The 17,325-nt window shown below is 38.4% G+C and overlaps 1 protein-coding gene across 2 annotated transcripts in view; it reads right to left on the bottom strand.

Annotated features, from left to right (window-relative positions):
* PDE3B (phosphodiesterase 3B) overlaps window positions 1-17,325 on the bottom strand; it is a 153,763-nt gene that overhangs the window by 30,294 nt on the left and 106,144 nt on the right. For both annotated transcript variants that reach the window (XM_059708983.1, XM_059708982.1), the window contains 5 exons: window positions 12,176-12,282; window positions 4,496-4,709; window positions 3,862-3,938; window positions 1,642-1,793; window positions 753-890 (listed from right to left, as the gene is read on the bottom strand). In XM_059708983.1, the coding sequence (XP_059564966.1) occupies window positions 753-890; window positions 1,642-1,793; window positions 3,862-3,938; window positions 4,496-4,709; window positions 12,176-12,282 (688 nt within the window). The remainder of the gene's footprint in view (window positions 1-752; window positions 891-1,641; window positions 1,794-3,861; window positions 3,939-4,495; window positions 4,710-12,175; window positions 12,283-17,325) is intronic.

The raw sequence follows: 17,325 nt of genomic DNA, 5'->3' as shown, positions 1-17,325 counted from the left end.
CTTTAAGTTATTAATTTTTAAAAAACTCCCCTACAATGAGATCTTTTGAAAACATGAAAAAGGAAGACATTACCCGAAAGCCCATGAAAACCAAAGGAAGATTACCATGTCATGTTCTAGTTTAAAAAATTTCCCATTATTTATAATTTATTATAGGGCATATGAATTCTATTCTAGTCCTAGGTGTTAAAAGAAGTAATGTTTTTGTCTCTAAAGACTTCAATGAGATGAACTTATATACCTTCCACATAATTTATTCTGTTCTTATGTCTCATAAATAAGACATTTTGGAGTTAATGAGGGTGATATTTTGGGAAGGTTAATCTGATACTATTGTGTGCATCCATCAGGGACAACCTCTAGTCTGGGTAGTAAAATGGACATATTTTTCCATGGTTGTAGCAAGAAATGAACTATTTGGTCTTGAGTGAAAGATAAGGGAGGGCAGGTGAGAAAAAGAAAGCTAGTTTCATTGGTTAGCACTTGATCATCTTTTTCCTTTTTCAACCTCCAGATTAAATATAAAGTAAAACTTTATTACTTTAGTTAAAATTAAATCCCATTATTATAAATAACTTTTCATTTATATGTTTTCAAATTTTCTACTGAAAACTTCATTTGTGAAAATAATAATTCAATAAAAAATGTTGAATTTCTGCATAGACTAACATTATACATTTTTAGATTCTGCTTTTTATAAAGATTCAGAAAATTAATTTATAATAAAAAAGTAGTGGGGATTTGAAACAAACCTGACTGAGGATTCTTCCTGAATTCTCTCCCATTTTTTCTACAAGTTCAAAAATTTGAAAATTCCAGTTGTTCATCTTTTCTATTAATGAATCATAATCTTCTATTAAAATCGGGTCCAGCGATGCTTCCTGTTCAGTCTGTACATGGGGGGGGGGGGGGAGATCCAAACCAATATATTGTTAAATCCATATCTAAATGCGAACACTTAAAATTGAGCATTAAAAAGTGGTCAGTTCTGTTTTCTACAACCGTTTCTTTCAAATACAATCTGTACTTCCTATTTCCTCTCTCTGTATAATGCTATTTTCACATAAATATAAATGTGTACTCTATATATCAGAAAACTTTTTACTCTTTACTTTTATAAATAAATAAAAATATTTCTGAAACACTATACAAATCTCAATTCCATTTTCATTTTAGAATTTAGAGGTATCAAGGATAATAGAAACTTGTATCCTTATAGTGGCATTTATTAACTTCCCAAGAAAAATGGATGAGTTTTTACCTAAAAAGCTTAAATTATGAACTTTCAGAACAAAAAAGTGTTATTTTAAATAAGTAGATTATTTCATTGTTTTTAATGACTATACACATTTCTCAGATCTTAACATACATTGCTTTCCATGTGGATATTTTTTCATTATATACCTACTATAAAACTAAATAAAATGAGTTCATTGTAAAATGAATGCACTTGGTTGTTCTCTGATAATGAGTTTAGAAGTAGTTACTTTTTTACCCAAGATTTTCTTTAATGTGATAGAGTGACTCTCACTAAAAAATTTCAAAGTATCATAATATTAAAAACATTGTTCTGAGCAAAAATAACAAAACTAAACTATGCACTAATATTTCACCTTAACATAATTATATTATAAGTTTTACATTTGGTTGCTGTTCATTCTGTGCCTCTTCTGTTAGGTGATTATCATCTTCCAAAATTAATTTTCTGCAGTCTCTGTCCTCTGTTTCCACTTCTTGTTGAGCTTCTGTAAGGTTGAGTGATTCTTTTGAGAAATTGGTGTTGTCTTCATCACCTTTCAAAAAAAGTCATATAAAAATAAAACTTCCCCTACATGGATAGTTTCATAAGAAAATTATTTGAAAAAATATTCAGATAAAGTGAACCATTATGGCGTTAAATCTAAATAAATGACATTAAAACATTAATTACCATTAATCCTATCTTGCTGGACTATTTGGCCCACGCATCTTGTGCTCGGGCAATACAAACACTTCACCTGATATATCTACTCATGGATGAAAGGGACGAGTGGATATTCTTTATAAAAGTGAGAACAAAAAGAAGTCCCCAAAACATTTTTTACAAATTTGATGTAAACAATTTCTAACATCTGAAATGGTTTGTATTTTGAACCTGAAAATAAGATTAAAGCACATCTAAAAATCAAAGCACATATTAAATGTAAACTGTAATTAAAATTAAGAGAAAAGGAAAGAAAATATGCCATTGAAGCAAGTTATAAAAGAATATAACATGTAGGTAAAAAAATTAAAACATAGTATCGTAAGTGTGAATTATTTCTCTACCAATGTGATTAAAAATATCCTTTTCTCAAATCACATGGAAAAGAGAAGCAGCACTGTTAGTGAAATAGTATTCATCCAGAGGTATAAAAGTATTCCTATTTCTTCTATTTGTAATATCCTGAACAAAAAACTTTTCCAAAACTCATCAACCGTAGAATACATAAACTAATGTACTCAATTGAACATTACAGAGCAAAGAGAAAGAACTACAATCACATGCAACAATATGTATGATTCTTAAAAATATAATGTTGAGCCCTGGCAGGTGTTGCTCAATGGTAGAGTGTTGGCCTATGCCCTGAAAAGTCTCGGGTTCAATTCCTGGTCAAGGTATCTGGGTTGCAGGTTCGATCCCCTGCCCCAGTTGGGGCACATGTGGGAGGAACCCAATCGCTGTTATTACTATTTTGAGTGTTTTTATCATGAAGTAGTGTTGTTTGATTTTGTCATGATTTTTATGCATCTATTAAGATTATGTGTTTTTTCTCTCTTTTTTTAAAATGTGGTATATTATACTGATTGATTTCAAATATTAAACTGCCCTTGCATTTCTGGGATAAACATATCTTCGTCATGATGTGACTGTTTTATATATTGTTGGACTCAGTTTGCTGGTATTATGTTGAGGATTTTTGTGTCTATACATATAAGACATACTGGTCTGTAGTTTTCTTGTGATGCCTTTGGTTATGATATCAGGGTAATACTGGTCTTACAGAATGAGTGGGAAGTTTGCTCTTCTATTTTTTGGAAGAGGTATCTTTTTAAAGAATTGGTCTTTGTTGTTGTTTTTAACAGCACTTTAAAGTGTAAGAGCCAAAACTATTGAACTGCACACTTTAAAATGAATAACTATGTAAAGAGATTCCTAGGAGCCTACAATCCCTGAAAGGACCTACCTACTTCTGTACTTTTATATTCCTAGGGTGACGCTAGTCCCTGGCACTCTGGCAAACACCCCTTTGGTAGCCTCAAACTCCAGGCTCACTCTTTTGGACTTCTATCCTCCTCCAGATCTAGCGGTATTTCTGAGGAGCTTCAAGCAGATTTTTTTGTTAATAATTTGTACAGCTTTTCTACCTACCTTCGGGGGAATGTTGGTGCAAGTTAACTATTACTGGAAGACTGATAATCAATTGTTTAATGTTATAAAACTACTATAATTTTATCACCATCGATATTTTTTTGTTTGAGCATAAAAAATATTTCAGAATGATATGATTAAATTTTAAAATAAGTCCTTTCTGTGCCATAAAAAAATTATGCCAACCTTTTGGCATTAGATTGTGCAGTATAAATTTCAACATTATTATACTTTATTTTGCTATTTATGAGCCAAACCCATCATCTAAGACAATATTCATTTGTACAGCCATTTTTACTCTTCAAAATACTTTCACCATCTATTATTTATACTTTTCTCTTAATAACTCCTCTCTGAAGTAGATAAAAAACACCATAATGTTCATTTTAAAGGTGGATAGAATGAAGTTAAACTCATTTATTCATCCTAAAAAGTAATGTAAAAAATTGCTCACAAAGTTAAACACTCACCTAATTTCCCATTGCAGTAGTCTGTACTCGACTCTGATTCAGATGTTGAAACATATTTCAGTATTTGATGTCCACAGCTTATAAAATAAAATAGAAATATATATGCATATATAAACATCTACATATAATACATGAGAGAAAATTTTAAAATCTAAGTACAGTTATAAAAATCTGCTCAATTTTTAACCAAGGTCCCAAATGCAACACACTCTAATAATACAATCTCTATAAATTTAAAAGGATTTATCTAGAAGGCATCTGTGTAACCTGAAGAAAATAACATATTTTGAAAGTCAACATTGATGTCGGAAGTAAACAGTATCTACGCAGAAATGAGAATGAACACCATATGAACTGGGTATTATAAACAGGCACTAAAATAGTGCATACGAAATAATTCTTTTACATTTACTGATATAATGAATAGAATACAACTATATTTCACTTCAGATGGAGATCATTTCATTGGAAAATGAATGATAGCACTGAGATAAGTTTTATTTAGAATAAATTCTACTAGATAAATAAGGAAGAGAATATAGTCTTAATTCATCATCTAGTTATTATATAGAACTAGAATATTAGTAATACTTTAACATATATTGTAAAACAAATAAATGTTGGGGAAACTTACCTGTTACATACATTGCTATCAGAATTTCTAAGTTGTTGATAAAAATCTGGTAAAGTGGGTACATTGCCCAGAGATCTGTGTAAAGTAACACTTGGCTTAGTAAGAAAATCAGCAGTATCAGGAAACTCTATAGGCGATCGACTCGTTAGGGAGCCAGGAGACACTGGTGGTCCATGACCAGGAGAATTCACAGGACTCAGGCTGGGTAAAACACCTTGGAAAGTTAAAAGAGAGGAAAGAGATAGATAAATAATCATGCTTGTGTATGGTGTTTATTGTTTATGTTTGTGTACTTATAAAGAGTATTTTCCTTCTTTAAGTAAAGAAAAGTATGTACAATTAAATGATAAAATAGACTTGTAGATGGAGCTCTATCTTCAAGACATTCTAGAAATTTAAGCAGAAAATAGACCATAGTGGTCATCATTAGTGACTGGGGATAAACACCCTGTGGCAGGATAGCACATTACAGGTGAATACTAAGAGTAGAACTCACATGTACATACTGTGTGGCACAAATTTCCCTAATTCTTTACCTTTTACATTTTGTGTCCCTGTCAGCTTGATTATCTACATGAGCAGAGTATTTTTACCAAATTTTATTGAATATTTTCCAGTACAATAAAATTCATTTTTATTCAAAAATCCAATTTCTTAATAGCATTAAGCAAGTTGAGCATATAATGAAAATTATATGTTGACACAACAGCATACCTCTTAAAATATGCAAATTTGTCCAGCTTATTTATTCAACAAAACACTTGAGAGTCTAGTACATGCTGGGAAATGTGCTGGGTTTCACAATGGAGAAAAAAATGCCATCCCTGTAATTCAACACACCTAGAGTTTAGTGGAGAGTAGGAGCAAGTGCTTTGTGCTAAGGGAAAATCAGTGCTTCGGAAATGTGCTGAGTGCTTTGAACTAAGGCTGTATGGGTACATCTGGAAAGAAGGCAGACTTAAAATTTTATTTGGAAATAAAGATCCAAGTAAAGTATGAATCAGGGAGGAAAGCAAATAACAGTTATTAAGGACCTATATTTTTAGGCACAGAGGTGAACACTTAAGAGACTGTGTGAGATGGTTAATTTTATGTGCCTACTTAGCTAATGCCATGGTGCCCAGCTGTTTTGGTCAAAAAGCAGTCTAGATGTTGCTGTGAAGGCATTTTTCAGATGTGGTTAATATTTATATTAGTGGTCTGGGTAGAGCAGATTATCCTTCATAATGTGAGTTGGCCTCATTTTCAATTAGTTAAAGGCCCTAAGAGAAAAGGCTGAGGTCTTCCCAAAAGGTAGGAATTTGCCTCCAGAGTGCCTTTGTGTTTTGTTGTTGTTGTTTTTAATCCTCACTCAAGGATATTTTTCCATTGATTTTTAGAGAGTGGAAGAGAGAGGGAAAGACAGAAACACATCAATTGGTTGCCTCCTGCACACCCCCCACCAGAGCCCAGGCCCTGGAGGAGCCTGCAACCGAGGTACATGCCTTGACCGGAACTGAACCCGGGACTCTTTGGTCCACAGGCTGATGCTCTATCTGCTGAGCCAAACTGGCTAGGGTCAGACTGCCTTTGGACGCTGCTAGAATTTCCATGCTGGCAGCCTGCACTAAAAATTTCAGACCTTATAGCCCTCACAGTCTCACAAAACAATGTCTTAAAATAAATCCTTTGTGCACCCCCTTCCTCTCTACATACATGCATACATGCACATATATGTTATGTATGTTCACACACACACACACACACACACACACACACACACACCAACAGTTCTGTTTCTCTAGAAAACCTTGACTGATACGATGGAATTTTATTCAATCTTCACAGTAACCATGTGAGTTAAGTAGCATTTTCATTTTATATGTGAAAAAAAAATACTACCAAAAAAAAAAAAAGTTTCCCTAAGGAACTTAATTTAGTTAGCAGTTACCACTGTGAAGAAACACTCTAAAAAGGGCTGTCACTGCTGTTCTATTAGGTTAATTGATTGAGAGGCTCCTATAAATCTTATATGGGCTGAGTCGGGTTTTATAAAAATTCTGGTCAGTGTAATGTTTCAGAAGAAGAAACTAAAGACTAGAGAGGGAAAGGGCCTTGCTTATCAAAGTCATAATGGTTAGTTACTAACTGGATAAAAAAGCTCAAATTTTCAGGATTCTTTTCTCTAATTATACCAGCAAGTGTTAAAAAAATCCAGAAAAATAGGCTGAGAAGACTAAAGGATAAATAACCTTAGTGTAGAAATTTGATATAGAAAAGCTTCAAGGAGAGGAAAAAATGGTAGAGGAAAACCTAGCAACCCTTAAGAAAGATTTCCTACAATATAGATCCATTTTTATTTTAAACTGTGTGCACATTATATTTTATATATTACGAAATATAATGTGCACACAGAAAAGTTTCAACAGGAATGCTTATCATTCAAACTAAGACATAAAACACGGCTCTAGACCAGAAACCCTTCCTAAACTGCCTCCCTCTCATTAAAGGAAATCATTATTTTGACTGTTGTAATACTATTTTTCTTGCCTTTCTTTATATTTATACCATGTGTGTATATGTATCTTTTAACAATTTAGATGAGTTCTTCCCTTTTTTATCTTTGTAAATTATATCAGACTAGAGGCCTGGTGCATGAAATTTGTGCACTCGGGGGGTCCCTCAGCCCAGCCTGTGCCCTCTTGCAGTTCGGGAGCTCTCGGGGGATGTCTGAAAGCCCATGGGGAGTGGGCCTAAGCCAGCAGTTGGGCATCCTTAGCACTGCTGTGGAAGCGGGAGAGGCTCCCGCCACCACCATTGTGCTCGCCAGCCGTGAGCCTGGCTTCTGGCTGAGCAGCACTCCCCCTATGGGAGTGCACTGATCACCAGGGAGCAGCTCCTGCGTTAAGCATCTGCCCCCTGGTGGTCAGTGCATGTCATAGTGACTGGTCGTTCCTCTGTTCAGTCAATTTGCATATTAGCCTTTTATTATATAGGATAGTATATATAAATGTGTCTATGCCAGCCGTGGGAAAACTACGGCCCACGGGCCGGATCCGACCCGTTTGAAATGAATAAAACTAAAAAAAAAAAAAAGACCGTACCCTTTTATGTAATGATGTTTACTTTGAATTTATATTAGTTCACACAAACACTCCATCCATGCTTTTGTTCCGGCCCTCCGGTCCAGTTTAAGAACCCATTGTGGCCCTCGAGTCAAAAAGTTTGCCCACCCCTGATCTATGCCTTGCTTACTTGACATTTTAAAAAGATATTTCCACCCTAGCCGGTTTGGCTCAGTGGATAGAGCATCGTCCTGCGGACTCAAGGGTCCCAGGTTTGATTCCAGTCAAGGGCATGTACCTCCGTTGCAGGCACATACCCCAGTGGGGAGTGTGCAGGAGGCAGCTGATCGATGTTTCTCTCTCATCAATGTTTCTAGCTCTCCATCCCTCTCCCTTCCTCTCTGTAAGAAATCAATAAAATATTAAAAAAAAGATATTTCCATGTAGCAGCATGTGACTGTAGTTCATTCATTTTCAATGCTGTATAAGGCTGTCACATTTTACTTTCCCAGCAGCAATGTAGGAGTGTTCCACTTCTGGACATTTTTATCAACACTTGTTATTGTCTGTCTTTATAATTAAAGACATCAAAGTGGGTGTGAGGTCATAGTTCATTGCTTTTGATTTGCATTTCCCTAATTAATGATGCTAAACACCTTTTCATGTGGTTATGGGCCATTTTTATATCTTCTTTAGAGAAACTTCTATTCAGATTTTTTGCCCATTTTTAAATGAGATCTTTTGTCTTTTTATTATTGAGTTGTAAAACATCTTTCTATATTCTGGATACTAGTCCATTGTTAAATATATTATTTGCAAGTATTTTTTTTCCATCCTGTGCATTGTCTTTTCTTTTTAGGTGTTTGCTGAAGTACAGATGTTTTTAATTTTAATGAATTCCAATTATCAATTTTTTCCATTTATGAACTGTGCTTTTGGTGTCTTATCCAAAAACACTTTACTTAATACCTACAGCCACAAAGATTTTCTATGTTTTCTACAAGTTTTATGGTTTAACCCTTATATTTGAGTCTAGGATGCATCTTGAGTTAATTTTTAAGTATGATGACATAGGAGTTCCAAATTCATTCTTTTGCATGTGTATATCCAGTTGTTCCAACACCATTTGTTAAAAACACTATTCCTTCCCCACTGAATTTTGTTGGCACCCTTGTTGAAAATCAGTTGACCATGTAAAGGTTTATTTATGGAATTATTTTCTTAATTTCTGTTTTGCATTGTTTATTGCAAGTAAATAGAAATACAATTGATTTTTACATACAGATCTTGTATCCTGCCACAGTGATGAACTTGCTTTCTTGTTGTAAAAGATGTTAACGAATTTCTTGGGATTTTATGAATATATGATTATGTCATCTGCAAATATAGGTTTAATTCTTTAATTCCTTTTTACTTAACTGCCCTGGTTAGAATCTCCAATCCAGTAGTAAGTAGAAGTGGCAATTATTTTATAGTTGTTAAAATTATTTTATAATTTTATAATTTATAGTTCTCTTTGGTGAGGCATTATTGACATATTCTTCTTAAAAACTTTAGCTGTAATTTCCTTTAGTTCTTTGAACATATGTATAATAGCAGATTTAAAGTCATTGCTAAGCCCAAAATCCAATTTCCCCCTCAAGGAAATATTTTGTTACTTCTTTTTACTTATATATATGGCAAAAATTTCTTGATTCTTTGCGTGTTTCATAATTTTTTTTGAAAACTGAACATTTAACAATTCTGGTATCAGACTCTTAATACCCCCAAGGTTTGTTATATTGCTGGTTTTGTTTGTTTTATTGTTTCTGATTATTTGTTGAGTGACGCTCCTGAACTCATTATAAATGGATTCTGTTTTCTACTTTTTATGGTTGCCCTAGAGTTTGCAATATACATTTACAACTAACTCGAATCCAGTTTCAAATAACATTCTGTTAAAATAACAAAATAATGCTAATTCTTCCATTCTTGTATCATTGCTGTCATTCATTTCACTTATATATAAGCATACATAAATATATACATATACATACATAATATATACATATATACTAGTATACACACACATAAAATATATATATAAGCACACAAGTTCAAATACATTGTTACTCTCATTTTAAACAAATTAAACAAGGGCAGCCTTTGTTATCTGTAGACCAAATAAATATAAGAAAAATAAGTTTTTACTTTACCTTGATTTTTTTTTCTTCAATGCTCTTCCTTTCTCTATAGATTGAAACTTCTGACCTATATTACTTTCCTTCTCTTTAAAGAACTTCTTTGAACATCTTTTGCAAGTCAGATCTATTAGCAACAAGTTCCCTCAATTTCTGAAAAAGTATTTTTCTCTTTCACTTTTAGAGGATAATTTTGCTGGGACAGAATTATAGGTTGGTGCTTGTTTCTCAAGACTAAATATTTCACTCTGTTCATTGTTTCTTTTCTATGTGTTCTAATTCCCTGTTTATCTTGTCATCCATTTTGTCCATCTTTCCTTCTATTTCTTTTAAAACATTGTTATTTTAAAGACTTTTTAAAATCCAATATCAATAGTCCTCCTAGTGTCTATTTTTCTTGCTTATAAATAATGTTTTCCTGAATCTTCACATTTTGGTTTTTATTGTAGGCCACACATTTATATAAAAGAATTTTGTGATTGTGCATCTTACTGCCCCAAATCACACACAGTGTAGTTTAAAATCAGAATATCAGTGCTGTTCTCTTATGACTATGTTGTATCTATAAAATATTTCATTTAAAAAGTTTTAAAGCAAAAGGAGTAAAATGGATCAAAAGGTACCAACTTCCAGTTATAAAACAAATAAGTCACGGGGATGTAATGTACAGCATGGTGACTATCCTATATAATAAAATAGCAACATGCAAATTAACTGTCCCTCCACTATACTCAAGCCATGCCCACAAGCTACACCCACCGCCAATGAGGAGCAAGTATGCAAATTAACCCAACTAAGATGGTGGCAGCCATAGAGCTACAGTGAGCAGGAGGCTTGGTTTGCCCCTGGCGATGGAGGAAGCCAAGCTTCCCACCTGCCCTGGCTGGCCCTGGGATCTGCTCAAGGCTACAAAGTTTCACTTATAGAAGATAAATAAATCCCAGAAAAAAAGAAAAAAAAGAGAGGCTGGGAGCTTGGGTCGCCGGGGGGCGTGGCCAGCCTGAAAACAGCCATCAGCCCCTCACCCAGGCTGGACGGGCACCTCAGCGGGACTCCCCAACCCTGAAGGGGCTGTGGGCAGCCTGAAAACGGCCCTCAGCCCCTCACCCAGGCTGGTCACACCCCCATGGGGTGAGGGTACCCACTGGGGGGCTTGGCCAGCCTGCAAACAGCCATCAGCCCCTCACCCAGACTGGCCAGGCACCCCAGTGGGGACCCCCACCCTGAAGGCGGTGTGACCAGCCTGAAAATGGCCCTCAGCCCCTCACCCAGGCTGGCCAGGTACCCCAGGGGGGACCCCCACCCTGATCCGGGACACCCTTCAGGGCAAACCAGCTGGCCCCCACCTGTGCACCAGGCCTCTATCCTATATAATAAAAGGGTAATATGCAAATTGACCCTACCAGCAGAATGACTGGAAATGACTGGTCACTATGACACACTTACCACCAGGGAGCAGACGCTCAATGCAGGAGCTGCTCCCTGGTGGTCAGTGCACTCCCACAGGGGGAGCTCTTCTTAGCCACAAGCCAGGCTGATGGCTGCCAGCACAGCGGTGGTGACGGGAGCCTCTCCTGCTTCCTCAGCAGCGCTAAGGATGTCCGATTGCGGCTTAGGCCTTCTCCCCGCTGGCAAGTGGACATCCCCTGAGGGCTCCTGGGCTACCAGAGGGATGTCTGACTGCAGCTTAGGCCCGATCCCCCGAGGTGTGGGCCTAAGCTAGCAGGTGGACATCCCCTGAAGGGCCCCAGACTGCAAGAGGGCACCGGCCAGGTTGAGGGACCCCCCCGAGTGCACAAATTTTTGTGCACTAGGCCTCTAGTAGTTAATATTGTTTTGCATATTTGAAAGTTGCTAAGAGAGTAGATCTTAAGATTTCTCACTACAAGAAAAAATATTTAACTATATATGTTGAGAGATACTAGACTAATTGTGTGATCATTTTGCAATATATACAAAACATTATGTTGTACACATGAAACTAATGTAATGTTATAGATTAATTATACCTCAAATTAGTAAATAAACAGAAAATTCCTATTTAGGATGGCTAAGGATATATTCAGGGTTCTTTCTACTCTCATGGTAAGACTTTTTTTCTCTCCGTAATTTCCAGGCTACTGAATACCCTTTTCTGGGGATTTTCCCTTGTTCTGGATATGTGAGTCTGGGTCTGCAAAAATTCAGGTTAATTAAATAGATCTACCCCTCCCTCCCCTGCTCTCCCCACCGAATCCCTAGTGCCTAATAGAGTTCGTGGCATAGAGATATTAAAAAAGGTGTCTGAATGAATGAGCAAATTGTGATCTAATAGCCAACTCAATTGCTTAGTCATGTTAACTTACAACACATAAAAGTCTTCAAAATTAGTCACTAATGTGTAATAAAAAAATTTTGCACTACCATATACTTTGAGACCTCCCACATTTAAATCATAAAAAAAAATGAGAACTTACCAGCTCTTCTTAGACCTATATGGTGAGACAGCGATATAGATGCTGACCTTTGCTTCGGGATTGTCAGTGGGTTTGAACTAAAAGGCCCATTTAAGTAGCCTCCTTGACTAAAAGGGAAAGATAATAAGGTTAACAATTTTAAAACTGGGAAATTTCCTCATTTTTATTCATGGTCTTCAATTAGCAAATAATGGCTTTGCAGGCCATAAGGTCTCTGTTCCAACTACTCAACTTTGCCATTGTAGCATAAAAGCAGCCACAGACAGCAATAATTAAGTATGACTGTGTTTCAATATAATTTTACAAAAATGGGTTACATTGCTAAACCCTAGCATATAGCTGGATATCGGTATCATCTGGATTGCTTCTTCCAACACGGATTGCTAGTCCCACCCCCAGGATTTCTGCTTCTGTAAACCAGGGTTAGGACCAGATAATCGGCATTTCTAATAAGTTCTTAGAGGAAATGCTAATGTTGTTTTCACTATTTTCTGTTCTCTCCACAGATACTGATTATCCGTTAAGTCAGTCATTTCTTTTTTTTTTAATTTTTATTGATTAAGGTATTACATAAGTGTCCTTATCCCCCCCATTGCCCCCTCCCTCCCCCTACTCATGCCCTCACCCCCTGGTGTCTGTGTCCATTGGTTATGCTTATATGCATGCATACAAGTCCTTTGGCTGATCTCTCTCCCCCTTACCTCCACCCTCCCCAACCTTCCTTCTGAGGTTTGAGCATCTGATCAATGCTTCTCAGTCTCTGGATCTGTTTTTGTTCATCAGTTTATGTTGTTCATTATATTCCACAAATGAGTGAGATCATGTGTAAGTCAGTCATTTCTTATAACTGAAATATTTATGATAGATTTTAGGGCTCTTATGAAGAAATTAAATATAGGCAGGCAATCATACCAATGAAATACATGAAGTTAAAATTAGATATTTAAGTTCTGACCTAGTGCCATGTGGCTATCAAGTACAACATAAATGTTACCTTCCTGTCTTAGACATTCACTAATCTGTTTTCTCCTGTTCACCATCTCCCAATGTGGGTACTTTGCCAGAGGCTCGAGGATAAACCTAGATTCTCTACTTTTCACTCAATATTTTTTAGTATAGGCTAGGTTCTCAAGCTCTTCCCCAATTCCTTCATCTTTTCTCCACTTCCACACCCCATTACTCAAAAAAATCTATTTTTCTGTGACCAAAAGGTTTTTGTTCATGTCTCTGTTACAACATTTACCCATAGTTTGTCATTTCACTGTGTACAGATTCTTTTGCCTCACTAATTTCTGAATTCCTTTAGGGGCTATAAAACATCTCTACATTCACAGGGGATATAGCACAGTGCCTGATAAAAGGTGTTCAACAGATGATTGTGGAATAAATGAATGATCTCCTTAGGTTCCTAGTCTCACTTTTCTAGAGAATATATCTTTTCTGCTCCCTAATTTTGGGTGAATGGACTTTCTTTTGCCAACTCCTGCTTTAAAGCTCTCCTTGGGCCTTTTTCTAAAAATCTAGTTTGTTCTATATCCTGCTGAGAGGAAAAAAATTCTGTATTACAAAAAGAAGACATATAAAACCAGTTGGCAACCAATTCATTAAAACTTTTTTATTAATAACAAAACTTATAATAATGTGCCGTTTTGTGTATTGACCATATATCATCCATTGTTTTAGGTACTTTTCATACTTTATCTCTGTTAGTCTCCTATTTTACAGATAAGGAAACTAAGGCTTCAAGAAGCTACGTCCCTAAATTCACTTGGCTAAAATACAATTTCCAATTTCTTTGATCTAAAGTGTATGTTTTTTTCCACAGAATAATTCCATCTCTCTGTGTGTCTCTCCATTTGTAAAATTAAGAGATTTAGAATTAAGGACTTCTGAGGTAACATCTAGCATTAGTGTCTATAATATTTTTTTTCTCAAACCAATAGTAATAATAATTTGTTGACAGTTTTACAAAAAGAGACAACATGCAAATGATACCAGCCAGTAAACTCATCTCCCTGTAAGTGCATAGCCGTTCTTTGTATTTGAATATCCCTTGCCTCCATGTCTAGTGGGAGAGACTGGGAAAGAAGGCAACGATTATCCTGGCAAATGGTGGGATTGCTTCGGGACCCTCTGGGTCAGGATTGAAGGCACAGGTCACGATTTAGGTCGGTAGTCAGGAATTAAGATGTCTTCTGGTTTGGTTTGTATGACATTACAGAGCTCTGTCTGGTAGAATGCAGGGAGTGGAGCCTTCATCTGGAAACCAGCCCTTGGGGCAAGTTTTGCTGATTTATGCCTATAAACCTATGACTAAAAAGAAAATGATTTTTTATTATAATAACTAGGGGCCCGGTGCACGAAATTCGTGCACTGGGTGTGTGTGTGGGGGGGGGGGGAGTGTCCCTCAGCCCAGCCTGCCCCCTCTCACATACTGGGAGCCCTCAGGCGTTGACCCCCATCACCCTCCAATCGCAGGATCGGCCCCTTGCCCAGGCCTGACGCCTCTGGCCTAGGCATCCGGCCCGGGCAGCGGGGACCCGCAGTGGCAGCGGGGGCGCCGCGATTGCGTGGGCTCTGCCCTTGCCCCTGCAGGATGCCTCTGGCTGAGGCGTCCGGCCCGGGCAGCGGGGACCCACAGCTGCAGCGGCTCCGCGATCGTGGGCTTCGCTTTAGGCCCAGGCAAGGGACCCCTAGCTCCCAGGACTGCCAGCTTCGACTGTGCCCAGCTCCCATCGCTGGCTCCACCCCTACTTCCTGCTATCACTGGCCAGGGCGGAAAAGGCACCTGATTCTCCGATCATGGCTGGGGGGCAGGGCAAAGGCGGCCCCAGCTCTTAGCTCCCCCCTGGGTTTCCGATCACTGTCAGTGGCAGGGGGCTTCTTCCTGCTTTCCCTTTCGCCTCCCTGCATTGTGCCTACATATGCAAATTAACCGCCATCTTGTGGGCAGTTAACTGCCAATCTTAGTTGGCAGTTAATTTGCATATAGCCCTGATTAGCCAATGAAAAGGGTAGCTCGTACGCCAATTACCATTTTTCTCTTTTATTAGTGTTGATGCTTGGCTTATGTATAATCTGGACTCTGGAGAATGGGTCTTTAAATTACTATACTGCAATTATGCTCAAGATTTTATGACTTTACATAATAAAGATGCAGGATTAAAAGGAAATAGATTGATAGTCCAGAGAAAAGGGAATTTGCCTGTGGCAGACAGCAGAAGTTCAGGAGAGGGGCACCAGGAAGATCTGGATGTTATGGCTACTGCTAGCATGGCCCCATGGCCCCTCCAGCCCTGGGGGATCTTCCTCCTTGCAGCAGGAGGTGAGCCTGAACTGGTCTCTCTGTCTAGAACCTGCCAGGGAACCAAATCTGGTGAAGGACAAGGTCCTACTGGGCAGGGCAACGCCCTTTGTGAAGACTTCCAGTGGGAGTAGGGCCAGAGGCCCAGCCCACTGGATATTATTGGGCACATAACTACATTTTCTACAGCAGATCTTTAGACTGGAAAGACTCAGGTCCTTCTTAAAGGGATGATCTTACTAAAATGACTCACCAGTTTAGGTCAGTGGTTAGAGTGTTGGCCTGGTGGACCCAAGGGTCACAGTTTTCGATTCCCCATCAAGGGCACGTTGTTCAGGTAACTCAGTTGTGGGTTCCCTGTCTTGGATCCGTGCAGGAGGCAACCAATCGACGTGTCTCTCTCTCTCCCCTGACCCCCACTTCCTACTTCCCTTACACTCTCCAGAAATCTATGGGGAAAATATCCTCAGCTAAGGATTAACAGGAAACAGTTAAGAGAATTCCTGGAAATGGTGGGCTACCACCACATTTGGATTCTGACCGAACTTTGGGCTCAGTGCTAAACCACTGTATGAATATCAGAAAGGACCAGAGATGGCCCTTTAGAATGGACGAAGGAGTGCACTCAGGTTTTTGAGTCCCTGAAGACGCACCTGGCTTCTGCACCCGCCTTGGGGCTTCCAGACCTACTAAAGCCCTTTCAATTATATGTTCATGAAAGGCAGGGCATTGCCCTAGGATTCCTCACCAAATGCTTATTGACATTCCACAATCCATGGCATACTTGTCAAAGAAACTAGATCACACTGTCCTAGGGTGGCCAGCCTGCTGGAGAGCTGTGGCAGCCACCTGGGAGCTTTAATAGGAAGCGGAAAAGTTTTCCTGGGAAGAGTCTATCCCCATTTACGTATCCCACCAAGTGATGAGCTGCTAGAGGAAAAAGGGAATCTGTGGCTCACTGCTGGAAGAATGGGCAGGTACCAAACAATTCTTCTCAAGAATCCCAACATCTCCCTCAAAACTGTAAGTTAACTCCTGCCTACTTTCTCCCGACTCGACTCTGCCACGCTAATGCATGACCATTCTAAAATAATTGTTGAAGTTTATTCTGGCAGAATTGATTTATAGAACCTGCCACTAGAAAAGGCAGACTGGACCCTATATGCAGATGGAAGCAGTTAGATGGATAAAGGAAACAGGTTACTTCCAATACCAAAAGAGGTTACCAATGGAAACCTCTGCTCAGAAAGCTGAACTGATTGCACTGACACAGGCATTAGAATTTTCATACAAAAGAGAATGAATGTGTATACCGACTGGAGGTATGCTCTCCTAATTTTGCATGCACACTGTTCGGTCTGGAAAGAAAAAGGACGATTAACCTCCAATAAGAAGGAAATTAAGCATGCCACAGAAATTTTAAAATTATTAGAAGCTGTCATTTATAGGTGGCAGCTATGCACTTCTCCAGCATCAGAAAGAGGACACTGAAGTGGCTAAAGGAAACAATCTGGCTGAAGGAGCAGTGAAAGACGCTGCTTAAGCAATGTTCACAGTGCCTTTGGTACCTGTTCTAGACTTGTCACAATTTGGCCCTGAATATTTGACTGCAGACTTAGAGAAAGCTAAGAGCTGAGGTTTTGATGAAGAAGCTCCTTATAGTAGACTAGAGGCCTGGTGCACGAAATTCGTGCACGGGAGAGGGCTGTCCCTCAGCCTGGCCTGCACCCTCTCCAATCTGGGACCCCTTGGGGGGTGTCCGACTGCCCTCCCCTGCTGGCCTGATCTTGCCCCCAACTGCCCCCCCCCCGGCCTAATGGCCCCCAACTGCCCTCCCCTGCTGGAC

The sequence above is a fragment of the Myotis daubentonii genome, chromosome 9 (genome assembly GCF_963259705.1).
Source record: "Myotis daubentonii chromosome 9, mMyoDau2.1, whole genome shotgun sequence".
NCBI classification, from domain to species: Eukaryota; Metazoa; Chordata; class Mammalia; order Chiroptera; family Vespertilionidae; genus Myotis; species Myotis daubentonii.
The sequence above is the reverse complement of the archived record's forward strand: the minus strand, read 5'-3'. Positions and strand labels throughout refer to the sequence as shown.